We start from the raw sequence: 23,805 nt of genomic DNA on the forward strand, positions 1-23,805 counted from the left end.
CTGGCCTCGGTGAGGAGCACGCGGCCACGGTGGCGGGCTCGCAGTCGGGGGGCGGTGGACCGACAGATGGGCCGAGGGCTGCACGGGCTGCAAGCAGCGGGCATGGTGGGTGCGGGGCTGCGAGCGGCCGCTCGGCTCTGGCTGCCTTGCCGAGGCCACGGCAGGCCGCGAGCCGCCTCGTCTTCGCCCTCCTGCCCTGGCTGCGGGCCCCCGGGTCCCGGCTCCCACTGCCCCGGCGCTCCGCGCTCTGCACCCACCCCGGAGCCCGCAAGCGGCGCGGACCTCAGTGCGTACCTGTGGGCTCGTTACCAGGACATGCGAAGACTAGTGCACGGTGGGTGAGCCGATTGGGACAGGCGCCAGGGGGTGGGCGGTCCCTCGCGGCTGCAGACGCGCGCCCGGGCGGTGGACAGAAGGACCGAGCTCCAGGGTACCGCCCCCGAGCCCATCGGGGCGCCGCTCTTCGGGGGAAGCGCCCAGGGGGGCTCGCCGAGGCTCCGAAGGCCGTGAAGCTATTCAGGAGAGGCTCCAGCGGGTCGTCCCGGGGCCTCTGGGGACGCCCCGACGCCCGGAGGTGGTCAAGCGAGAAAATTGTTCTCCTGCTCCGTCTGCAGGACCTCGGGGTTCCCGAAGCGAGTGCCTGAATGCAGAGCACCCGCCGTCTTTTCCCCCGATCCCGTCTGCCTGGAGGCCGCGGCGGAAACACTCCCAACCTCTTGTTCTCATAGGAGCCCTAGCTGGGGCCGCAGTACCAGGGACAAAGCCAGCCGGCAGCGCTGGCCTAAGCAGACTCCTAGGGACTAGCCGACCTCAACGGACACCGACTAGACTTTTAGACACCTTTAGATTATGCCCTGGAAGCCCGGAGCACTCAGCCCAAAAGGGGAAGGCAATGGTTGGAGAAACGAGACCAAGTCGCTCCAGTCTCTTGGAACCCAGAAGGGTTGCTGTATTCCTGGCCAGGCCACTAAACCTCCTTTAGCCTCCTATCTCCCTCGGCAAAATGGGCTGAGAAAGCCTGAAGCCCCCTCCCAGGGTGGGAGTGTCTGGGGCGCCCTGGTGAGGCCAGAGAGCTGAGAGTGCTGATGTTTGTTCAGGTGTCCCCTGGGGCCCTGCCTCTGCAGCAGACAGATGTGGTTTGGGTCTTGGCCCTATCGCTGACCAGCTGGGTGGCGCCAGCAAGCCCACTCTCAGATCCTCAGTGTCTTAGGTCGTGAAACAACCTAAGTTTTACGGGGGCCTCTGTCACAGGGTTTTGGTGATGACTTGGAAAGAAGGGGCAGGGGAACTTTCAGAGGAGCACCCAGGGTGGTAGGATTTTCATCGTCTGGTAAGACAGAGTGGCCTGTCTGGAAGATTCCACCCAACCGAATGGCGAATGCCAGTCCAGCTGTGTGGAAACCTGGGAGTGGTGGGTAAACCAGATTCACCTCTTGAGAAGCTGAAGGCAGAATAATTAAGATCCCTGAGGAATGATGGTTTTAAAGCCCATGGGCTTCTATTGGGGTGCCACCCCCCACCCTCAGTGGAGGGAGCAGGCCTAGGATGCTATTTAAGGTGTCTTTGCTCTGGGCCTGGAGAAGACCTTCTGCAGAGTAGCTTGAGAACCCTGCCTCATAGGTGTGGGGGGAGGGACATAGGGCGGTCTCTTGGGCTTTGTCTTTCAGGGCCCACATGGATTTTCAAATCTTCAGAGACCCTTAAACTGCTCTTGATGTGAGAGGGGCAAGGTCATTGCCAAGATGCCAGGGTGAGTGCTAGGATGAGCCAGCTTGAACCCCTGGATCCTAACTCTTCTTACTGAGTTTTCTAGGGAAAATTCTTGGCATTGGGAATATGTTGGGCAAAACTTTGCCAGGGAGCCAGGTGCCCAGGCCAGCTCTTCTTCCTCTGACACCCCAGCCTTAGCATGGTAACAGTGGAAGGCTAAGCTGAGGGCCAGAGTGATTAAGGCAGTTGGGGTGACCGAATGCAAATCTCAATTCCATTGCCCACTGCTGGATGGTTTGGAAAAAGTGACTTTACCTCCCTGAGCCCCACTTTCTTTCTCTGGAGGAAAGAGAATTAACTACGACCACTTCACAAGATTGGAGTGAGCACTGAACAAGATGAGCTCCTAAGGCATGCAGCAAGTACACCCAGCAGTAGCTGGAAGGGTGACACTCACAAGTCAGTCTCATGGCTGCTTTGGGGAAGGGCTGGCCTTGGAACCTGGATCCCTGAGCAGGCATGGGAACTCGGGGCTGAGGAGAAAGGAGGGTGAGGCCTAGGCAGCGAGACTAGTGAACATAGGCGGCCAGTCCAGGTGAGGGGCACATCTTCCCCACTGGCGCCATGTACCACAACAGCCCTGTGGAAGGGATCAGGAACTCATGGCTCCAGAGTTATGATTTTTTTTCAGTCCAGAAATCGGGTCAGGAGGCCAGGCTCTGTGGGCTGCTTCTTCATCCTGCTTTGTTCCTGGGAGGATTGTCCATCCGTGGGAACATCCTCAAGGGTGGAGGTGATAGATTGGACTTGGCCGAAACTCTGTGTCAGCAAGGGACTACACCACCAAGCAGACCCCTCCACTCCTGGGGGCTACTGAACATTGTACCAAGAGTCACAGTTGGTACCCAGAAACTCAGTACCATAGGGAGGGGAAGGCCCAGGATCCTATTGACACCAGATAAGGGAATCTCAGAAGCAGCTTCCTGGAAGACTGAAATAGCTGTTTCTCACATGCATTCAAGTGAGCAGTGTTCTTGTCTGCACCCACGAGTTCGAAGCAGCCGCTCCGTGCCAGGCCTAGGTTGGCCTGGGGCAGCCAGGGGAACCAACCACACCTGTTCCTCCACCTACATCTTGAACTTGGATCCAAAGAAAAGGGGGTAGGGGCGGAGACTATGTTCCAAATGGGCCTCCAAGTCAAATGCTTGCAACATGGGGGCTCATGGCCAGGGCTTCTGCTTCAGGGGTCATGACTGTTTGTAGCTGAGACAGGAATTCCCTAGAGGCTTGGGCTAGTTGCTTGGACTTCAGCCACAGGCCAGAGGTCTTAGAAAAGGAGCTCCTGCAAAGTGGTGCCCTGTGCATCTAGTCCTGCCTGCTCCCCTCTCTACCTGAAATCCCCGCTCCTCAGGCGATACAAGGAATCCAGAACAGGGATGTGACAGGCTCCAGAGGTGCGTTTAATTGTACATTTGCCACAGATGCAGAGTGGGAATACTGCACAGAGGACATTCCATATGACCCTTTTAGTAATTCTTTAGATTGGCACAATTTTTATTTCCTCTTTAGAGACAAGGAAACTGAGGCCCAAAAGGTGAGGTGACTTCACAGCCATGAGAAGGAGGAATTGGTCTGGTCTCTGACTTCAAAGCCCATGCCCTTTCCCCATCCACCTCCCCAACTGTACAGATAGGGGAAACTGAGGCAGATAAGCCTGGGACCCCGGAGCCTACTCTATATGGTGTCCCACTGAACCCCTCTAGAATAGCCAGGGCCTTGAGGTAACTGTGACCACATGCTCGGAGGAGAGGTAATGGCCCAGAACCTGACATCACATGTCCGCCTGTCGTAATTAGCAATGTTCCCTGGCTAGAGGCAGCAAATGTTATTATGTGAGCTGGCAGGCAACTGCAATCCAATTAAAGAGGCCTTGCTGTGAAGGCTACAGTAAGTGCTCAGTGCTAGGAGCCTGAGCCGCAGAGGGGATGCTCAATACCCCCCACCGTGATAACGTTCCTAAAACCCAAGCCCAGCTTCAGGCAAGATGGAAAAGATTTGCACATAGCCTATGTTTGATAGGGCTTATGAAAGCCTGGAGGATGCTTGGGCTTGGTGCACCTGGTGGGCTGCAATTGATGCTGTAACCCAGGACCCACAGGTAGGAGCTCCAGCCATGAGTCTGGCCCATTGCCAGCTCTGCCTTACCTCAACCATGTGACCAAGGGCACATGACTTCTCTCTGAGCCTCAGTTTGATCATCTGCAGCATTGGGCTGAGATTACACATCCTGGAGTGCTCTGTGAGCTCAGTAAGCATTTGCTGCTTCTGTGATCATTGTCTTTCTCATATTTGCATCTCCTTCTAGACCTTCTACCCCCCGAGGTCTGCAGTCTCCTGAACCCAGCAGCCATCTATGCCAACAACGAGATCAGCCTGCATGATGTTGAGGTATATGGCTTTGACTATGACTACACACTGGCCCAGTATGCAGACTCACTGCACCCAGAGATCTTCAGTGCTGCCCGTGACATTCTTATTGAGCATTATAAGGTGAGGCAAGCTGGGCAGGGAACCCAGGCCCTTGGGGCTGGCTGGGAAGGTGGCTGAATTAATCCCCCAAGGCGACTTCCCAGCCAGCAGGTCTGGCAGTGCCACTGGCTCAGGCCTGGCCCACTTTCCCCTGACAGTACCCAGAGAGTATTCGGAAGTATGACTACAACCCCAGCTTTGCCATCCGTGGCCTCCACTATGACATTCAGAAGGTGAGTGGCTAGACCACTGACTCCCTGCCCCCTCCTGACTAGATGTGTTTCAGGGCCACTTCCTTAGCACCCATGTCACCTATGGGGGAGACTCCTCATCTGTCTTCCACCTTGGCCTCAAAGCTGTAGCTTCCTCTTGGCATGTACATGATCCCCTTGATACCATCTGGTTGGGGCTGGAAGAGGCTGGCTCATGGCCACTGGCAACCTCCTTTCTCACTGACTGTCTCACTCCCCTGGTGCCCCCAGAGCCTTCTGATGAAGATTGATGCTTTCCATTATGTGCAACTGGGGACAGCCTACAGGTCAGCCTACCCTGACCCCACAGCAGCCCACTCCAGGTCCACGTTGTCCTTCCTAACCACACTGTCCCCTGCCCTATGGGGCCAGGGATCAGGACCACTTTGGATCGATGATGTCTGTGTGCCCTGTCTGTGTGCCCACCCAGGGGCCTGCAGCCTGTGCCAGATGAGGAGGTGATCGACCTCTATGGGGGAACCCAGCACATTCCACTGTACCAGATGAGTGACTTCTATGGCAAGGTACTCACTCTGCTGCTGCTGCCCAGGGAAGCCCCTGGGAGGCTGTGCCCACACCCCAGTGGGCCATCCCTGACCCACAGGCTGCACCCCTCTACCAGCATCCCCAGGTAGATTTGGAGCCCTTTGTCTCCAGAGCTGGGGGTTGTGGGGCTGAGAGGGTTGCTGAGCTGGTGGCTCCCTCCCCAGGGTCCCTCCATCAAGCAGTTCATGGATATCTTCTCACTGCCGGAGATGGCACTGCTCTCCTGTGTGGTGGATCACTTCTTGGGCCACGGCCTGGAGTTTGACCAGGCACACCTCTACAAGGACGTGACGGTGAGAATGCTGGGCCCGCCTGGGGTGGCAGAGAGGGCAAAGCCCAGCCACAGCAGACCTGGCTGTCCTGGCCTCACTGCACTCTCCCTGTCCCTCCCCTGCCCCCAGGACGCAATTCGAGACGTGCATGTGAAAGGCCTCATGTACCAGTGGATCGAGCAGGACATGGGTAAGGATGGACAGTAGCTGCCACGGCATGCCTGGGCAGGGTGCGGGGCTGGTTCTCACAGAGCCATCTCCTCCTGTTAGAGAAGTACATCCTGAGAGGCGATGAGACATTTGCTGTCCTGAGCCGCCTGGTGGACCATGGGAAACAGCTGTTCCTTATCACCAACAGTCCTTTCAGTTTCGTGTGAGCACTGGTCCCCCGTGGGAGGAGGGAGCAGGGTGGGGGCCAGGTAGGGGTGGGCAGGCCTGAACCTCCCTCATACCGCCTGCCACTCGTCCCATCTCTGCCCAGGGACAAGGGGATGCGGCATATGGTGGGTCCCGACTGGCGCCAACTCTTTGATGTGGTCATCGTCCAGGCCGACAAGCCCAGCTTCTTTACCGACCCACGCAAGTATGGGGCCTGGCAGGGTTGATGGGGTCAGGGAGCAGGAACTGGCCTCTGCTCACCACTCAGTATGCTTGGGGTGGGGACATCCCCTTGCTGGCGTGTGGCTCACATGAGTAGGTGGGCCTTCGCAGAGTGGGGTAGTGCCTGGCTTGTGGTCCTGCCACAGACTGGAATTCAAGGCCTTTACCGCCCCCACCCCACTCTAGGCCTTTCAGAAAACTTGATGAGAAGGGCTCCCTCCAGTGGGACCGTATCACCCGCCTGGAAAAGGGCAAGATTTATCGGCAGGTGAGGACCATCTAGGTGGGAGGAGCACCTGGTGGGGGCCACAGGGCTAACCAAAGCCCCAGGTGGAGGGGGCAGTGGCACGGCCTTCTGGACCCTGACCAGCCACCACACATCTACCATGTGTCGGTCCCCTTGCACCATAGGCCTGCATTCAGGGCACAGGCCTGGGGAGTATCAAGGGCTTAGCTTCTGGGTCAGGTTGCCTGCATTTGAATTCTAACTGCACTTCTTGATATCAGAGGGAGTATCTGGCCAAATTATTTGGCCTCTCTGTGCCTCGCTTTTCTCATCTGTAAGAGATATAATACTTGATTTGAGTTGTGGTGGCAAGGCCTTAGACTGGCTGGGCATTTGCTAAGTGCCCAGCAAATGCCACTGTTATTACTTAGAGCTGAGCACTCTGCTGCAGCTAGACACACCTGGTTGGGGTCCCTGAGTTGGGCTGGTGTGGGTAGCACACAGGTGTCTAGGGAGATTCCCTTTCCTGGCTGGCTAGGAAGATGAGAAGGGGCATGGTGTGGGTATGGGTTTGGTTGAGGGGGTGGCTCTGAGCATTTGGCCCTGGATGGAATGCGGAAATCCTGGCTGAGCTGGTGAGCTGGGCTTCTTGGGGCCAGGGGATCCAGAAGCAGGGGGAGGGAGGAAGCCAGCAGTTGGGCCACAGGCACAGCCAGCCACAGGGAGCAGCTTCAGGGTACCCAGCATGAAGACCCACCTGCCCACTGCTCAGCCTCTCTGTTGGCCCCCAACTATCCAGCCCCCTCCCCAGGGTGCAGGCTCTTCCCCTCAGCTCTGAGGGTGATGACCTCCTTTGTCTAGGCATCTTGGCTAAGCCTGAGGAGGATCATGCACCTTTGTGGGGAACCATGTGACTTTGGCAGCTTTTAGATTTTTCTTTATGCCTGTTCTGAAGTGTGTGTGTGTGTGTGTGTGTGTGTGTGTGCGCGCGCGCGCGCGTGTGTGTGTGCGTGCGCACGCATGTGGGTGGGGGATCCTGCTTGGTTCTCATCTTTCTTTCCTCTCCGCCTCTCCCTCCCTCTCAGCTATTGCTGGGACCTCAGACTATCCTTGCTGACTCAGCACCTGCACCTCAAGATTCTTTTAATTCATTCAAGGCACAACCTCTCTGCCTATCATACCTTCCTCTTCAGAGGGGTTCCCTGCTCCTCAGCCTCTCCACTCAAGTTTATCTCAACAGTGGAGTCTTTCACAATCGTGTACCTGCATGACTTTCATCTCCCGCGGCCTCTCACATGCATGGGCTTCTCTAGTAACTCCTTTTTGCTGACTCTCAGTTCCCAGCTGGGGTGTAGGCTTCTGCCCTGTGGCTATTGCACTTCCTGCTCTGCCCCTCTCCCCCAGTTTCTACTCCCCTACAAGCTTCCTCTGCTGTGTTTGAGCCTGGCTGAGTGTTTTCATGTTTTCTCCGGCTTTGGAGCAGGAAGGGCAGATGGCTTCACAGTGAGGTCTGCCATTGGTCTGCTGGGTCCCTCCAGGCTCAGGCTGGAGAGGCTAGGAGGACTTCAGGGCTGAGGTTGCTGCCGCAGTTTGTTTCCCACGAAGAGTGGACTTAGTCCCTAGCCTGGGGCGGGTGTGAGGCCACAGGGTGGGGAGACCCCAGGGCCACAGGGCACCATGCCAGGCCTATAAGAGACCTTCCTGCAGCAGGCAGACCCCCTTCCTGAGCATGAGGGGGAGGTGACAAGGGCCAGAGCCAAGAAGGGACAGCAAGGCCACGGGAAAGGGCAGCCCAGCATCCGGCTAGAGGGACCTTGCTACCTCTGGGGATTTAGGAGGACGGGTAGAGAGCCAGGCATGCTTCTGGCAGCCTCATGGGAGCCCTTTTGGCACACTGGTCTCAGCAGTGTCCCCCCACATCCCCCCAGGGAAACCTGTTTGATTTCCTGCGTCTGACAGAATGGCGCGGGCCCCGTGTGCTCTACTTTGGAGACCACCTCTACAGTGACCTGGCGGTGAGGAGGGCAGGACTGGGCCACAGGGGAAGCGGAGGGAGCCCCGCAGCTGGTGCTGAGCCCTGTCCTCTGCCCTGGCCCCCAGGATCTCATGCTGCGGCATGGCTGGCGCACAGGCGCCATCATCCCCGAGCTGGAGCGTGAGATCCGCATCATTAACACGGAGCAGTACATGCACTCGCTGACGTGGCAGCAGGCACTCACGGGGCTGCTGGAGCGCATGCAGGTGCGGAGGCGGGGGTGGCTGGGATGTCCTGGGGGAGGGACCGGGCCTGCTACCTGGTCACATACCCAACATACACCTCGTCTGCCCCAGACCTACCAGGACGCCGAATCAAGGCAGGTGCTGGCTGCCTGGTTGAAAGAGCGGCAGGAGCTGAGGTGAGCAGGGCAGGGCCAGGACAGGAATCCCAGACCCAGCCCCATCCCGTGCAGCCCCTCAAGTGCCCCGTGTCACCTTCCCCAGGTGCATCACCAAGGCCCTGTTCAATGCTCAGTTTGGGAGCATCTTCCGCACCTTCCACAACCCCACCTACTTCTCGCGGCGCCTTGTGCGTTTCTCCGACCTCTACATGGCCTCCCTCAGCTGCCTGCTCAACTACCGCGTGGACTTCACCTTCTACCCACGCCGTACACCCCTGCAGCACGAGGCACCACTCTGGATGGACCAGCTCTGCACCGGCTGCATGAAGACACCCTTCCTCAGCGACATGGCCCACATCCGCTGAGAGCAACTTTATTGTCCAGAACAGGCCCCAGTTCCCCCTGCCCCGCCACCTCTGGGCATCTGTCCAGACAGGCAGTAAAGTGGTTGCCCTCCTGCTCAAGCCTCTGCTTCAGCCCCAGGCATGTCACTTGACCGCAAGGATCCTCTGGGTGTCAGGGAAGTCCTCCAGAAGTGAGTCCTGTGGGGAGGACCGTGTGTAGCTGGGCCGAGACCAGGCCCTGGGCCCATTCCCACACCGCTCTGCCCCTACACTCACATCAAAGGGCTCACAAAAGGTGTCATGGCTGCCAAAAACTGGGTTGGGGACAGAGACCAGGGTTGGGCTGGTCCCTTCCTGCCATGGGGAGAAGTCATCATCAGCATCATCTTCTGCCTGAGAAGAGAGGTGAGTAGTTAGGGGGCTTCAGCAAGACTGATGGACTCCACCCTACCCCTAACCCAACCCTACCTGGAAAGCAGAGAAGCCAAAGCCTGTGGCCTTGGCTCGAGAACGGAGGTAGATGGCTCCAGCCACCAGGCCCAGTAGCGTTCCAGCGGCTACCACGGCCCCAACACCTGCTGCCACAGATGGGGCCTCAGGTGCCACCACTGCCCGCTACAAACAAGGAGAGTGTCAAGGACCTGGTCGGAACTGTCCCCTGACCCCTTGTAGCTCTGCCTGTCCCCCACCTACTCACAGGCTGTGGGGGTGCCAGGAGGGGGCTGGCCAGAGCATGGATGATGCCATTGAAGGCCATGATGTCCCACACAATGACATGACTAACCACAACTGCTCCTGGGGCCTGTAGGGAGACCAGAGTCAGGCCCAGTGGTGAGTGAGGGCCTGGGCCAGCAGGGAAGGGGCAGTGACCAGACTTACCACAGGAGCCCAAGAACTGTTGCCAGTGCCCACATCATTGATGACAAGGCTGACCCCTGAGTGGGAGGGTAGCAAAGTACCCTGGCTGATGTTGGTTCTCAGGAAGGTAGTGTTGGAGGCATGTAGCTCCAGGTCTGGGCCACCCAGCGTCTGTGGGCAAAGCAAAGGCCTTGTTGGCCCAGGCCAGCCAGAGGGAGCAGGATTAGGCCATACCTGTGGCTAGTTACCATGTTGTCCACAAAGCCTTCGTTGACAGGGACAAAGAGTGTCTTGTAGGTGAGCTCATCGTCTAGGAAATCCAAGAAGTCAAGACCTCGGGGAGTGGCATTGGCATAACCCAGCAGCATCTGGGAGGGTGGTGAGACGGGGCTGTGAGTGGGCTCCCTCCCCAGGGATCCCAGCTACCCTACACCCCTTGGCCCCCTGCACACCCCGTAGAAGGTGGAGAAGTTGGTGGTGGCAGCCAGTACATCAAGCAGCTTCCCATTGCACGTGCTGGTCCCATCACCCACAAAGCCATCACGGCATCTGCAGACCACGTCTGTGGGAAAGGGGGTTCAGTAGGTTGGTAGATTGGTGGGAAGGGGCAGAACTGGAGAGTGAAATGTGGTTGGGGTGGCTGCACCTTGCACACGGTAACAGTAGGCATCCCAGCGCTCTGACAGATTCTTCCGGGTCCCTAGGCTGACTATGCCCACTTGACCATCACCACAGTCTGCCGCAGGGAAGACAACAGGGTGGGCAGCCGAGCCATTGGCCAGCCAGCCCACAAGGCACAGGTGGAAGCCCAGCTGTAAAGACAGGAGGGGATGCTGAGACCCAAAGCCCAACTTGAAGGACCCCCAAGGCTTGGCTCCATGTTGCTGGGCCCCACACACCTGCTGGGCAGCAGAGAGCTGAGCAAGAGAAGCAAGGACAGCTCCCTGAGCTCCACATGCTGCCTCGGCCTCTGAGAAGTTAAGACCATAAGAACTACTGGTGGCCTGGAGGTGGAAGACACCAGCCCGTTTCTCTGCAGAAGGGAGGGACACATGGTCAGCCAGAGACACTGAGGTGAGGCAAGGGTACTAGGAGTAGGCAGGGAAGCATACCCTGGAAGTGCAAGTCAGTGCACACGGCATCCATGTGGCAGGGTGGGGGCTGGCCTAGACAGCGGTCCACAGGTGGCTCGGGCTCTTCCAGACACTGCAGTCCATCACCCACATAGCCAGCATGGCACACACAGCGCCGTGTGTTCTGTGGCAGGAGAGCAGGCAGGAACACTTCAGGGACTGGGGAATTCACTCTGTGGGGCTTCCCTACCCAGCTGCTTGGCTCCTCTCCTGCTCACCGGGCCAGTGCTCAGGCAGTCGGCATGCTCGCTGCAGCCCCCACGGTGGCTATCTTCACAGGGGTTGCGGGCTCTGCAGCTCCAGCCGTCACCCTCATAGTCTGGCAGGCAGGTGCAGGTGACCACTGTGCCTACCTGGCTGCAGTTGGCATGCTCACTGCAGCCGCCATGCCCATCTTGGCACAGGTCTGCCACTGGGGGCAGGGAGAGAGTGGTTAAAACAGGTGGCAGGAGGGGAGTGGGGCCTCCCACCTCACGTCCCCACCCACCTGCTCACCTGTGCACATGCGTCCGTCTCCTTCATAGCCCAGGCTGCACTCACAACTGTTGCCCGCACGGCATACTGCCTGGGGTGCACAGGGTGGTGCACACACAGCCTGCAGCTCTGTCCCCCAGGGCCCGCCCCACATATCCAGGTTAGTAGCTGTCCTCTTGGATGCCCCCAGGTCCCCTCCCACCCACCCTCAGTCCCTCTATCTGCATGTGCAGTTGGGCATGCACTGGTGTGTGCATGGTGGGCACAAGGACAAGGGCCACTCACCGAGCTGCACCTCACAGCGTGGCCCAGTCCAGCCCTCATCACAGAAGCAGGAGCCGGAACCCCCAAGGCCCTCATCACAGTGGCCATGAGAGGTGCAGCGGCAGGCTGGAGAATGGGACAGGCAGGAAGATGGAGTTAGCACATAGGCCAAGGGACTCAGCGGGTAGGGTGGAGCAGGCTGGGGAAGGACAGCACACCTTGGCAATGGGGCCCAAAGGCTCCCGGGGCGCAGAGTTCACAGGCTGTCCCAGCAAACCCTGATCGGCACCTACACTTCCCACTGCCGCTCATGCCGTCCATGCACACGCCATGGTCACTACAGGGGTGGCTGGCGCCCCCAGGACAAGCTAGGGGTAGGAGAAGTGAGGTGCGGGCCAGGGCTCTCATCAGGACTCCCCACTCGTGCATCTCCAGCCCAGCCACACACCGTCCACCCTCCACCCATTGGCAGCCCAGGATCTTCCAGAAGCAGCAACCCACCCATGTCTCCATGCTACTGAGAATGCTCCAGGCCCCTGTGATCTGGAGAACGCCCAGACCCCACCCCCTAGCACACCCTGCCAAGTTCTGCACCATCTACACAGCCATTCCACCTCTTAGAGCATTCTCTCCTGATAAAATCACTCACACACCCCCCACCCACCTCACTCCTGAGTGTTCCAACACCCCTCAGAAACAATAGCCAGAGCTTGCCCTGGGCTATCTTGGATGCTCACCTCGGCACTCACTGCCATAGTGACCAGGGCAACAGCTGGGCTTCCAGGTGGTAGTGACACAGTTGCGGTGGCATCCCCTGCCCAGACCTTGGGGCTGGCCCCAAATGCTGCGCAGTGCCAAGGAGCGCAGTGGAGGGGACGTCCAGAACTTTGAGTAGTAGCGCCAGCAGGCCTGGGGGCTACCCTGGGCCAAGAGGAGCCAGGCTGCAAACTGCCTGAGCTTGGTGGTCCCTGGGCCCCACCCAAACCCCCACCCAGCTCTCAGCCCCTTACCTGCTCCTGTGAGCCCTCAGGACAGGGAGGTTCCCGCCCACAGACGCTGCAAATTTTCTGGAAGGAATAGAGGCCAACACAGCAAGGTCAGGTGAATGGTCAGTACAGGTGGGCTTGGGGCCCTGCCCATCCACCCCCAGCCTCCCTCACCAGCCAGAGTGGCCGAGTCTCAAAGCGGTCACAACGGGCACCAAGACCAGGTGGTTCCAGCAGCTGGTCGATACCGTAGGCCAGGCCACCCTCAAAGGGCAGATGCCGCTGCACAATGTGGGCGTCATCATCACCCACTATGAGTTCACCCTGCAGGTGGATGATATGGGACATATGAGGGTCACAGCTGTGCTGCAGCCCCCCTGTGCCAGGGCCCCTGCCTCTTTCCCTCTTTCAAACTTTCTCTCCAGACTTACTGGCCGGGCAGGGCTACAGGCGAAGGAGATGGGGGTCCCATGCATGGTGCGGAGTGGTCCCAGGTTGGGCAGGTCAGATGCCAAGGCCTGAGCAGATGGAGCCATGGTTGGAGCTGGGTAGGCAGGCTGCCACTGGCGGGCAGTGGGGACCAAGGTCTAGGGGCGTACCCACCTCGATGTTGCGGATCACATGGCCCCGCAGAATGGCTGCCAGCTTGTCACGGTGGTCCTCATGGTACAGCCAGGCCTGGCGATCGGGCGGCAAGGCTCGCAGGGCAGAGTCTGTGGGCCACAGCATTGTGAAGGGTCTATGGGACACATCTCGAAGCAGGGGCAGGAGACCAGCCATCTGGGGAGGAGAAGCAGAGTATGGTAATCACAGACTAGTCGGGGCCTGGTGGGCAGAGGTAGCGAGCTGAACCCAGAGATGAGGAAAGGGTTCCGAGGACCAAGGTAGCCTTTTCACCAGCCACACTCCTCTGCCATCCGATATTATACATGGACATACATGCAGGCTAAACCCTGACTGCTGTCTGGTATGCGGGCACACGTAGCATGCCCTTGTGCTCCTCCTACTGGGAAGTTCATGCGCAATGGTATCACCTCCGCACAGAAGTGCTCAATCGCACAAAGGACAGATCTGCCCACAGATGAGGGTGTGCACAGACAGGTGCGTATACACACAGTTGCACACACTTGACAGTCACTCATATATACACATGTGCACATATGCTCACACTGACAGACCCACACATGGGAGCAGTACCTTCACAAGGCTGCTGAAAATCTTGTAACCGAAGCTATCCGCAGCGGCGGTGACATTTCTCTAGGGAAAGGCGCTGGTGAGCAGTGAGGTCAGTCGGGGAGAAACGATCCCAAGCCCCCAGCCACCTGTCTTGGAGCTCCCAGGCCCGTGCCATACCCGTGGGGTCGGGGCAGCCTCAGGCTCCCAATGCAGCACGTCGGGCGGCAGCAAGACACGGTCAATGAAGTGCAGGATGCCATTCACCGCCTGGTGGTCACTGCTCACCACTCGTGCGAAGTCATTGAGATATATGCTGCCCTTGGGGGCAAGGCACGGGCACGTGGGGGTGGAGCCGGTACTGAATGAAGCCGAGGGTGGGGTGGGTGGGGCCTGAGGTAGGGGCGGAGCCTGAGCTGGCCAAGTCTTGAGGCAGAAGGTGGGCGGGGTCAAGACAGCAGGTCTCGCCTCCCTTCCAGGGAAATAGCTGCGGGCCAAGTGGCAGCGGGGAGCGGGGCACCAGCATAGGACCAGGCTCAGAAGTCTTGAGTCCGGGAACAGGTTCATGGAAGTGGGTGGAGTCCGGGGCGGGACTCTACTCGGTCTCACTGAAGCCCGCAGTGGCCGAGAAGTGAGAGGGTCTTAAACCATGCGGGCAGGGCGAGGGCTTAGCTGCAGAGTCCTGGGTCTGTGGACCATCCAGGTCGGAGACCCGGCTTGGGCTCACCTCCCTCTCGCTGAAGCGCAGCGGGTGCCCCGAGAGCGTGGTAACATACTCCTCCTCTAGCAGATCCTGGCTCCGCAGCTGCCGGCAGCCGACAACGTGGTAGCGAAACACGAGCTGGCTATGGGCTCGAATCCGGGCCAGCTCATCCTGGAGTGGAAGTCGTGAGGGTAGAGGGTAGGAAGTCGTGAGGGGCCCTGCCTGTGCCTTTACCTATCCCCACGCTATGCTCATCTCTCTCCAGCCTTGCTCCTGGGGTTTGTGTTACCTGTGACAGGTTGGTCATTAGATCCGCGTGTGGCACGAAGATTGTGAAAGGCCCTTTACCCTTGAGTTCATTGTATTTCTGGAGGGGGGGGGGAGAACAGCTTGAGTGGAAGAGGGCAACATGGGACCAACTCGGGGCTTCCACGGATCTTCTGTGGAAAGACTCCGACTCTGAGAAACCAGACTGTTCAACCCCCTGACCAAATGAGAACATGAATGCCCGCAGAGAAGTAGGACCTGAAGGTCAAAGAAGCCCAGGCAGGACCTAGGAAATGGAGGCCAGCTGGTCACTCACCAGGAGGTGGAGGCTGAAGAATGAGGCATGCCTGTCCCGAAGGAGCTCCTGGGGGGGCGAGGATCAGCTCAGATTTTGAGTGGCCCCCATTCAGGGCCTGGTGCCTGTCCCAGCACCTGCGGCCCAAGGTCTGGCCAAGGCAGAGATGAGGAAAGGAAAGCCAGGGGGGGTCTGAGCTGGGGTCAGGATTAGTTTCATGAATCAAAACTGGGTCAGGCCCAGGTGGAATCAGGGGTCAGGGTCAGGAAATCTGGAGTCTTAGCCATGGATCAGGCCTAAGGGGGGCATAGCCAAGGTTGGGTCAGGGGTATGACTTGGGCATCATTACCAGGCTGACTCTAGCACGGCAGGTGAAACCATCACCCACAGTGTGGGCCGCATCACAGGTGCACGTCCTCTGGCCATCCCCTGTGCTTTTGCACACAGCATAGGGGCTGCAGCCTCCATTACTCTGAGGCAGGGATAAGAGAGAGAGGCATCAGTGGCCCCAGGACTTCTCTGCCCCAACCAGCCCTGGGGAAGGGCCATGAAGGTTCCTGTCCAAACCCCTAAAACCCTATTTCCTACTGATCAGACTTGAGCTTGTGGGAAGGGTGGCTTTCCTTTCAGAGGCCCTTAAAACCCTGCTAGGGGCACAGAAAACCGTTTCCAGCCTTAGTCTCTTCCCCCTGTAAAATGAGGCTGGCCTGGGGGCCTAACCTGGGAGCAAGGGTCCAGGAGATCACAGGTCCGGATGCCATCCCCACTGTAACCCTCGCGGCAGCTGCAGGAGACCTGTTCCAAATCCTGGTTGGTGGGGCTGCTGGAACCCAAGAGGGAACCAGCCCCCTGGACAGAAGGAGCACCCCCAAGGCTTGTCTGGGGGGCCCCACCCTATGGGGGAGTGGCACAGCCCCAGTGTCCAACCCTGTTGTGCTGACCTGCTGGGGGCCTGTGGGGATACATTCGGCATGCACGTGGCAGCCCCCGTTGTGGATGAGACAGCCATTAGCTTCTGGGGGAAGAGACACTGGGGTGAGGCGTGCCCTAGGCAGCCCCTCCATTCATCTGTCAATCCAGGTGCTCATCCCCTGCTCTCAGCATCCTCAGGCCCCACACACCTGTTTGTCTCTGAGCCTTTCCTACTCTAACTCAGACCACTGAAACTAGACACCTAGCCCTGCATGCACCCGGAAGGGATCCCAGCTTCACCCTGGCACAGCTCCCCATCGCCTGTGTAGCCGTCCTTGCAGGTGCACGTCCGCTGCCCAGGTGCCACCTTGGTGCAGTTGGCGTAGGGGGAGCAGCCTCCATGGTCATGGGCACAGGGGTCCACTTCTAGGGGTAGATGATCCCAGAGAGTTGTGAGGAGCAGGCAAGAGGACGGAGTGGAGACGGGGAAGGAGGGCGTGGGGAAAGGGAAAAGGTCAGAGGGACGGCTAAGACCAGAGATGGGACAGGGAAAGGGACTGGATCTAGAGGGAGCGGAGGGGGCTCTGCAGGGAAAGCCACCCCCAAATTTCAGAGAGCGTGTGAGGCATCGGTATAGCTGGACCTGAGCAATAGGTGCCGTTGCCTGAGTACCCCGCAGCACAGATGCAGGCCGGGGCTGCTGCCGAGTCCTGCACACAGCTGGGAGGGATGGCAACAGTCAGCTCCTGTCCCCCCAGCCCCTGCCTTGACCCCAGTCCCCCTACCCACTTGCCAATCTGCTTTAGCACCAGCTCACTCACTTGGCGTTGGGGTCACACGTCTTTGGGCAGTGAGGGCCAGTGATTTCTGGGGGGGTAGGAAGATGGGATGGTTCTGGTCATTCAGACCCAGGAACCACCTCCCAGGGAGTCACCTGCCTCCCCTTTGGGGCTACTCACTCTGGTCGCAGCGGAGGCCCTGCCAGCCTACGTTACAGACACAGCTTCCGTCCCCTCGCAGGCCCTCCTGGCATAGCCCATGGGCGCAGTCACACACTGAGGGCAGACAGGGGCAGATGGGAATTACGCATTGCCTCCATCCTGCCTTTGCCGGGGTGTCTCCATGACTGCCATCCTCTGCCAGGTTGCCCACCATCCCTGCCCCCTCCCCGTCCTCACCTCCGGTGCAGTTGGGCCCGTAGCGACCCAGCTCGCACATCTCACAGGCTGTTCCGTGAAAGCCCTCCTGGCAGCGGCACTCCCCATCGCCCAGGAGCCTGTCCTGGCACTGCCCATGGCCCGAACACACCCCGCCCAACCCCCCCGGGCATGGTTCACACAGTGTGCCGAAGAAACCGGGGCAGCAGTCAGGTACCTGCGGGGAGGGGATGCAAGGAGAGGCCCAGCACAGGCCGGAGCAGATGTCAAGGGAAAGCGAAATGTCAGGAAGGGTGAGGGCCACAAAGCCATAGAACGAAGCAAGTTGGACCCGGGAAATGGAGACTGCCCTCCACAGCCCCACAGTGAGGGGCAGAGCTGCCCCTGGGCTTGGCTGATGGTGTCATCTCTGGGCCTTTCTCCTCCCCATCCCCTCTTTCTGAGGGCATGGCCATAGGAACGAATACTGGCCCCTCGGACTCCAGCTCTCTCTCCTTTGCCCTTCTTCTGACCCTTTGCTTCACTGGCCTCATCCAAGTCCCAGCCCTGCCTCTGCCCTTGAAATCTAATCCAAGCTCCTCCTCTGGCCCCCACTGCCATCTCTTTTTCTCTGGTTGAAGATCTGAGGATGAGAAAGTTCAGGGCAAACCTGGATTTTCTTGGCACACGTATAAGAACAGCCCCGGGAAAAGGAATAGCCAGATCGGTAGACACAGCTCTTCTTGGGGGTGTTCTGGAAATGGGGACAGGCAGGAGACAGACAGACAGACAGACAGACAGACAAACTAGGTATCAGTGGATGACACAGGCAAGCAGGATAGCAGAAGGGCAGGGAGAGACTGAGACAAATAAACCCGATGAGGAGAGGGAGGGCAGGCCTTCGACCTGGGCCGCAGGGCCCCAGGCCTTCAGGTGCAAATCTGAGTGAGGTCTGCTCTGGGCAGACCTGGGCCCAGGCATCCTGGCCTCCATCAGGGAAGGTGAGCAGCCCGTGCCATTCTAGTTTCCCATGCCTGGGCAAGCAAAGCTGGGCCCCGGGGATTGAACACCTTGAGAGGACTGAGAGCAAATGAAACAGGGATGGGATTGTGCCAAGCCCAGTCTCACCTCCAGCTGGTAGCCCCGAGTGCAGCGGTATTTCCGGGTGCAATTTACGCATTTTTCCTAGGGGGTGGGAGAGCAGAGAGTCATGTGCTCCCGGGGCAGGGACCAGCAAACCTGCCTTCCTTCCGCCAGGGCAGGCTGACAGCTCTCCCACCCCTGACAAAGTGCCTGACCCCGCCAGCAAGCACCTCCCAGCTCTGAGCTCCGCAGCTGCCCTCCTCCAGCCCCAGCCTCTCACCCGCAGAGCCTCCGCGTGGCTATGTAGGCAACGGCTTGAGCCCACCGTCAGGACCCCCGAAAGACCGAACAGTGAGCGGCCAGGGGCTTCCAGCACAGGGCCTTCCAGCGGCACATGGTTCACTTCAGGCTGAGGAGTGGGGCAGGAAGCTGAACCCAGCTCACCCCAACCAACCCTCACCCTGGGAGTTACAAGCCAAGGAGGGGCCCAGGGTTGGGACCATCTCCATGGATGGGGGTCTCCCAGGACGGGCAGTCCCTGGATCAGAGGTTGGAGGCTCCCAGAAGGAAGAACTCCAAAGGGAATGTGCCCTCGGGAGTGGAGCGTCTTCTTGTCCCCACAAACCTGGCCACTATGGTTGTAGAAGACAAGCCAGTGGGCGGGGCCCAGGAGGGAGTTTCGGTGTCCACCCCTCTGCAGGGCTTCCATGGAGAGTGCCTCCCCCAGGACCACATGATGTCGCACTATGTCTGCATCCTGAGGGGAAGGAGAAGCTCAGGGGCTCCAGGACTATCAAGTGCCCTGGACAGTGGCGTTCCTCCCAGTGCGTCTCTTTGCCAGGGGACAGGAGGCTCACCCTCTGAGCCTTCTTCACCCTTGCCCCTCAGTCACCCCTGTCGCAGTGACCTCACCAGGCTGCTGCTGTTGCCCTGGGCCTCCAGAGAGTGGTTTGTGGGCACGAAGATGGTGTAGGCAGTGGCAGCTTCAATCTGGGACACCAGACTGTGGTGCTAGGGACAGGGGTCCAGGGTCAGAGATGGGCATAATTGCCCTCAGTCCTGACCCTGGGAGCCAGCCGACAACCTCCGCACATGGTGGAGTGACCCTGACCGAGCGCCCCGCTGTCTTGCCCTTACCTGCAGCAGTTCCCGGAAGAGGCGGAAAGCAGGCACTGAGTCCAGCTGCTGCAGCAACCCCTGCCCACTCAGTACGTCCTGTCTTGGAGGCAGTAGGACCTGGCAAAGAGTATGGGGGCTAGTCAGTATGTCACCGCTTCTTGGCTGCATAGGAGGTTCCCTGCACACACTCCTTCCCAGCCATACCTGGCTGAGGACATGTAGGACACCATTGGTGGCAAGGAGGTCAGCCACGTCCACACTGGCATTCTGCACCCAGACCCTCTGGAAGACAACAGGCAGAGCTCAGCTACAAGTGGGCACAGGTAGACACTTAAGAGTGGGTGCAACAGCAACAGAGAGGCTGCTGGGCACCCAGGACCCACAGGTGACCCCTAGCCTGGCCCAGACGTCCTCAGACTCAGGACCTATCAGTGGGTATGTATACCCCCAGCAGGGCCCATGCATGAGAGGGACAGTATACACATGCAGATGGAGATGGGCAGGCAACCCTTGGTGGGACAGTCACTGCTAGCCCAAAGACACAGCACAGCAGCAAAAGTGTCCCTGGCACACCCTCTGAGCAGGGAGAGGGGATCCCAATCTCAATCCTTGGGGGGCCTCAGTCCAGGAAGCCTATAGCCACTCCAGTTTCCTCCCATTCCCTGCACAGTTCCTTCTACCCAGAGTTCACCACATACCCCACTGATATTGCGAATTTCCCAGCGTGTGGTGGGGTTCAGCGTGGCCACCTCTTGCCCGCCCAGCTGGGCCAACTCCTCCTCAGAAAGGGCAACCTGAAGAAAATGAGCCCTGAGGGGGCACAGTTGGGGGGTACCATGGAACCAGGTTAGTTTAACCTACAGAGACCTCTGGGACTGAGCTCCATCCCCAAAGGTAGACACGTGCCATGCTGAGAACGTCTGGGGAGGGGCTGGGTCTTGCACAAAAGCCCCCTCCCAGAGCCTGGCCCTTCCTGCCCACCTGACCAGGTGAGGCAGCATCCTCGGCTGCAGCCAGAAGGCTTGGTCCTCGGGGCTCAGCCTTCGGATGGCAGACTCAGAGGGCACCAGGACTGTGACTCGGCTGTTGGCAGGAAGAGTGATGCTGGCTCTCTGTGTGAGGTGTGCAGAGGGACAGGAGGAAGATGAAGGCAGCCACCATCTTAAGATTACCTGCTCCCAGCCTCCAGGCCTGCCCCCACCTCCAGCTCATAGAGATGTTATGTGGCACCCCTGTATTCAGGGAGACCCCCTGGATTTGAGCCCCAACCCCAGCATTCTGCCCTGTGCTACCTTGATCCACTGGTAGAAGATGGAGAAGTGGGCATTTGCCTCCAGCTCCTAAGGGAAGAGAAAGAGCCGAGGTCATGGGCCTAAGGACAAACCAGAGCCTCCCCCAACCCCCAGGGGCCTGAGCACTGCCCCTTCCCACCTGAGGTTCATGAGAGAACCCCTTCCCAAGCTCACCTGGAAGATGTCTCCATAGCAGCTGAAGCCATCACCCCCATAGCCAGAGGGGCATGTGCAGACCCGCTGACCTCCCCCTACTGCCTGGCAGGTGGCCTGGGGTGAAGGTGGGACAGAAAGACATGTCCTTTCGTTCGGCACCCTTTATGGAGAGCTGGATAGCACCCATTCTCCATCTGTTATCACCGCCCCCCCTTCTTCTGTCTGTCCACCCGTCCCCACTGTTTCTCACTCCTTCCATCCAATCTGCATTCCTGTTGGTCCTTTGGAGTGCCTGGCCCTGCCTTCCAGGATCACTGAGAATGTGACATGAGTTACACACCCCATCGTGACAGATGGGTCACAGAAGCCCAGATCTGTGGGAGCACCCAGGAGGCCTTGGACCCTCAAAAGAGGCCTGAGCTGAGAGCAGGAGGAGCTAGCCAGGCCAAAGGTGTGGTGCAGGAAGCCCTCCAGAATACCTACGCAGAGGTTTGGTAGCATTAGAGCAGAACGAGGTCGGGGGATGGCAAGAAGCTCGGAGTGGCCTTGCAGAAGAGAATGGAATGGGGGCAGTGGGGGCCAGGGCGAAGAGAGGAGTCTAGGCTGGGGCTGGGGCCTTAATAAGGAGTGAAAGCTCTATCCTGTGGGCAAGGATGTGGCAGAGTTTGGATTTGGGATTTAGAAAGATTCCAGTCCTGACTAAAGATGGGACTCCCCGAGAGAGTGCAAGATTGCAGCCAATGCCTACCCTGGAGAGCCTCTCAGGCTCTGAGACCACTCACCAAGTCATGGCAGCCACCGTTGCCTGCCCGGCAGGGGTCAATAGGGCTGCACACATAGCCGTCCCCAGCGAATCCCAGCTTACAGGTACACCGGCTCTGAAGAGGTTGGGAGCACAAGGCCTCTTTTCACCAAGAGGACCTAACCCTTTCCTCCTCTGCTTCTCAGCTCTTGATAGGCACTGTACCCTAGAGAGGTCTGCTCAGACCCCAGAGGATTTTCTCCCAACCCCACCCTTGGAGAGCTGTGTTTCAGATGGGGAAACTGAGGCCCTGAGGGTAGATCAGCTCTTGGGTTGAGTCTGATAGAGTGATGGCATCAGCAGGGAAGCATCCATGGGGGCTCCGTGCCCCTCTACTCTTAGGCCTGGGCCCTGCCAGGGCAGGCGGAGTCAGCGGTGTGTGATGAGTGGGCAGGTGTTTGCCAAGGTCAGTCCCAGGGATGGCGGCTCAATCTCACCTCCAACCCTGCCACTCTATCTGTCAGCTCTGATCCTTCCCGCTAAATGACAGTGTCCTTGGGCTTGTCCACACTGCAGGTGAGTTACTGGTGAGACTCCCCATATCTCAGTTGCTCTTGTTTGCAAGCAGGGAGGTGTCTCAGCCTGCTCACTTCACTCGGTTCTGAACGTTAAAGCTCCCGCTGGAGTTTGGACCTCCACCATTCATGCCCATCTGAGCTCTCACTGCTAAGGTCCCATGGGCTGGTGTCCCAGGCCATCATGGAGTGGGAGGACAGAGAGCCCCATGGGTCCTTGCACAGGTCTGGGCCATGCAGAGGCTGACTCTGAACCAACCAGGCCTAGCCTCCCAATTGATGTATTAGATATTCTTAAATGCCAGGCAGTCCTCAAGTTTACCAGGCCTGAAATGCTTCACACGGCAATCTCCAGATTCTGAGACCTTGTGACTAGACTGAGATTGCAAAGTTACAGAACTGGAGTCCATTGGTCTAAAGATTTTGGGAAACCAATGAGTGAATGCATGAACTAATTGTCTGAAGACGGTGGCCGCAGTGGCCCCTTAATGCAGAGAACTCATTGATTTGGTTATGAGAGTCCTCATCCCTGAGAGACAGGAGTCATAGCCTTCTGATTTGGAGAAAATGCTGCCTAGACTGGCCTTGGAATGTGCTTTCCATTGAAACTCTTGGGGCCTTCACATGGCTCCCAGCACTGACCACTGCTTCCAGATTATACTACTCGACATTTCGGAACTGGATTCTCATTGCGTCTGAGGTTTGAGACCCTGAGCCTGAGCTCTTGAAGTGGATGTTTCTGGAGTCTGAAGGGGTACAGGGAGATCCTCCCTCCCACTCTGCTGTCTCCAGGCCTGCCGCGCCTCACCTGCCCAGGTCCCACATAGCTGCAGAGGGCATCAGCATGGCAGCCACCTCGCGCGTCCAGCTCACACTCATCGATGGCCACGCAGACACGGCCATCCCCACTCCAGCCTTTGTGGCATATGCAGTGGTGGGTGCCCAGGGCCCCAGGAACACATTCGGCCTGTGAGAGCCACAGATAAATGACTCAGGGCTGGAATGCAGTGGGCAGATGGCAGAGGGCAGAGGGCAAAGGAGTTCCGCCTCCCACCCCTGGATCAGGACTTCAGGGAAGGGACAATGAGACTGACGTTCTCTGAGCAGCCACCACGGTCTGGGCGGGAGCAGGGGTTGCTGGGTGTGCAGGAGAAGCCATCACCCTCAAAGCCGTCGAGACAGAGACACCTGGGGGTGGATGAATGGGGGGCCTCCAGTCAACTTCTGAAAGAGGCTAGAGGTTGAACAAATGACAGAAGAGGTCATAGACATACAGAGATGAAGCTTGAGCCCTTACCTGGCAATGCCCCCTTGGCTGACACAGCGGGCATGCAGGTGGCAGTTCTGGGCCTGCTCTGCGGACCCACAGTTCCCTGTAGTCTCGTTACAGAAGCGGCCGCTGAAGCCCGGGGCGCATGTGCCACCCTGACACACACCCCCACTTCCTGGACGGTTGTCACATAGACCATGGACGCAGCCGCAGTCTGCAGGGAGGAGATGGGAGCAGGGAAACTGAGGCAGGGGCCAGGATGTAGTTGAAGACATGCTGGGAATGGGGCAGCCAGCACAGAATTGACTTAAGGGTCACAAAATCAGATTATCCCAAATTCAACGGGCTGGCAGAGGAAATGAGAGGGGGTAATTTTTGCTTTCAGTCACCCCATTCTAGCTGCCCTGCCCCCAAATCCACTTCTGGGAAGTTCTCCTGTGTGTCTGACCTAAATCCTGAATGCTTTAGATTCAACCACGGTTCTCTTCCTGGCATCAGTGAAGAGACACCT

The 23,805-nt window shown here is 58.6% G+C and overlaps 2 protein-coding genes across 4 annotated transcripts in view; one reads left to right on the forward strand and one right to left on the reverse strand.

Moving 5' to 3' along the window:
- Nucleotides 1–8,971, forward strand: NT5DC2 (5'-nucleotidase domain containing 2). Its single transcript, XM_016121894.2, has 14 exons — nt 1–334; nt 4,076–4,260; nt 4,398–4,472; nt 4,722–4,777; nt 4,921–5,014; nt 5,201–5,329; nt 5,438–5,498; nt 5,579–5,681; nt 5,790–5,891; nt 6,095–6,176; nt 8,063–8,149; nt 8,235–8,375; nt 8,466–8,530; nt 8,616–8,971. The coding sequence occupies exons 1-14, from the start codon at nt 67–69 to the stop codon at nt 8,875–8,877; spliced, it is 1,710 nt and encodes a 569-aa protein (XP_015977380.2). The 5' UTR covers nt 1–66; the 3' UTR covers nt 8,878–8,971.
- Nucleotides 8,938–23,805, reverse strand: part of STAB1 (stabilin 1) — a 27,291-nt gene continuing 12,423 nt past the window's right edge. For all 3 annotated transcript variants that reach the window (XM_016121891.2, XM_016121893.2, XM_016121892.2), the window contains exons 23-69: nt 23,322–23,508; nt 23,119–23,212; nt 22,833–22,991; nt 21,490–21,585; nt 20,726–20,821; nt 20,552–20,599; nt 20,241–20,371; nt 19,958–20,069; nt 19,464–19,541; nt 19,278–19,376; nt 19,053–19,151; nt 18,766–18,897; nt 18,421–18,549; nt 18,186–18,242; nt 17,728–17,811; nt 17,100–17,295; nt 16,881–16,976; nt 16,743–16,788; nt 16,565–16,641; nt 16,222–16,347; nt 15,951–16,024; nt 15,730–15,804; nt 15,359–15,481; nt 15,031–15,078; nt 14,737–14,814; nt 14,472–14,618; nt 13,925–14,065; nt 13,769–13,828; nt 13,175–13,351; nt 13,003–13,089; nt 12,746–12,895; nt 12,596–12,652; nt 12,323–12,506; nt 11,804–11,953; nt 11,607–11,711; nt 11,343–11,450; nt 11,066–11,259; nt 10,827–10,971; nt 10,614–10,747; nt 10,361–10,526; nt 10,167–10,276; nt 9,963–10,082; nt 9,736–9,885; nt 9,554–9,658; nt 9,325–9,471; nt 9,133–9,249; nt 8,938–9,054 (exon numbers count right to left, since the gene is read on the reverse strand). In XM_016121891.2, the coding sequence (XP_015977377.2) occupies nt 9,001–9,054; nt 9,133–9,249; nt 9,325–9,471; nt 9,554–9,658; nt 9,736–9,885; nt 9,963–10,082; nt 10,167–10,276; nt 10,361–10,526; nt 10,614–10,747; nt 10,827–10,971; nt 11,066–11,259; nt 11,343–11,450; nt 11,607–11,711; nt 11,804–11,953; nt 12,323–12,506; nt 12,596–12,652; nt 12,746–12,895; nt 13,003–13,089; nt 13,175–13,351; nt 13,769–13,828; nt 13,925–14,065; nt 14,472–14,618; nt 14,737–14,814; nt 15,031–15,078; nt 15,359–15,481; nt 15,730–15,804; nt 15,951–16,024; nt 16,222–16,347; nt 16,565–16,641; nt 16,743–16,788; nt 16,881–16,976; nt 17,100–17,295; nt 17,728–17,811; nt 18,186–18,242; nt 18,421–18,549; nt 18,766–18,897; nt 19,053–19,151; nt 19,278–19,376; nt 19,464–19,541; nt 19,958–20,069; nt 20,241–20,371; nt 20,552–20,599; nt 20,726–20,821; nt 21,490–21,585; nt 22,833–22,991; nt 23,119–23,212; nt 23,322–23,508 (5,348 nt within the window). In that variant the 3' untranslated portion in view covers nt 8,938–9,000. The remainder of the gene's footprint in view (nt 9,055–9,132; nt 9,250–9,324; nt 9,472–9,553; nt 9,659–9,735; nt 9,886–9,962; nt 10,083–10,166; nt 10,277–10,360; nt 10,527–10,613; nt 10,748–10,826; nt 10,972–11,065; nt 11,260–11,342; nt 11,451–11,606; nt 11,712–11,803; nt 11,954–12,322; nt 12,507–12,595; nt 12,653–12,745; nt 12,896–13,002; nt 13,090–13,174; nt 13,352–13,768; nt 13,829–13,924; nt 14,066–14,471; nt 14,619–14,736; nt 14,815–15,030; nt 15,079–15,358; nt 15,482–15,729; nt 15,805–15,950; nt 16,025–16,221; nt 16,348–16,564; nt 16,642–16,742; nt 16,789–16,880; nt 16,977–17,099; nt 17,296–17,727; nt 17,812–18,185; nt 18,243–18,420; nt 18,550–18,765; nt 18,898–19,052; nt 19,152–19,277; nt 19,377–19,463; nt 19,542–19,957; nt 20,070–20,240; nt 20,372–20,551; nt 20,600–20,725; nt 20,822–21,489; nt 21,586–22,832; nt 22,992–23,118; nt 23,213–23,321; nt 23,509–23,805) is intronic.

This window comes from Rousettus aegyptiacus, unplaced genomic scaffold (assembly GCF_014176215.1).
Source record: "Rousettus aegyptiacus isolate mRouAeg1 unplaced genomic scaffold, mRouAeg1.p scaffold_m13_p_4, whole genome shotgun sequence".
NCBI lineage: Eukaryota > Metazoa > Chordata > Mammalia > Chiroptera > Pteropodidae > Rousettus > Rousettus aegyptiacus.

Coding starts and splice junctions, on each gene's coding strand:
- NT5DC2 (XM_016121894.2), top strand. CDS start 67: ATGGGCCGAGGGCTGCACGGGCTGCAAGCAGCGGGCATGGTGGGTGCG. Junction 5,015..5,200: donor TGAGTGACTTCTATGGCAAG/GTACTCACTCTG, acceptor CTCCCTCCCCAG/GGTCCCTCCATCAAGCAGTT. Junction 5,499..5,578: donor GTGGATCGAGCAGGACATGG/GTAAGGATGGAC, acceptor TCCTCCTGTTAG/AGAAGTACATCCTGAGAGGC.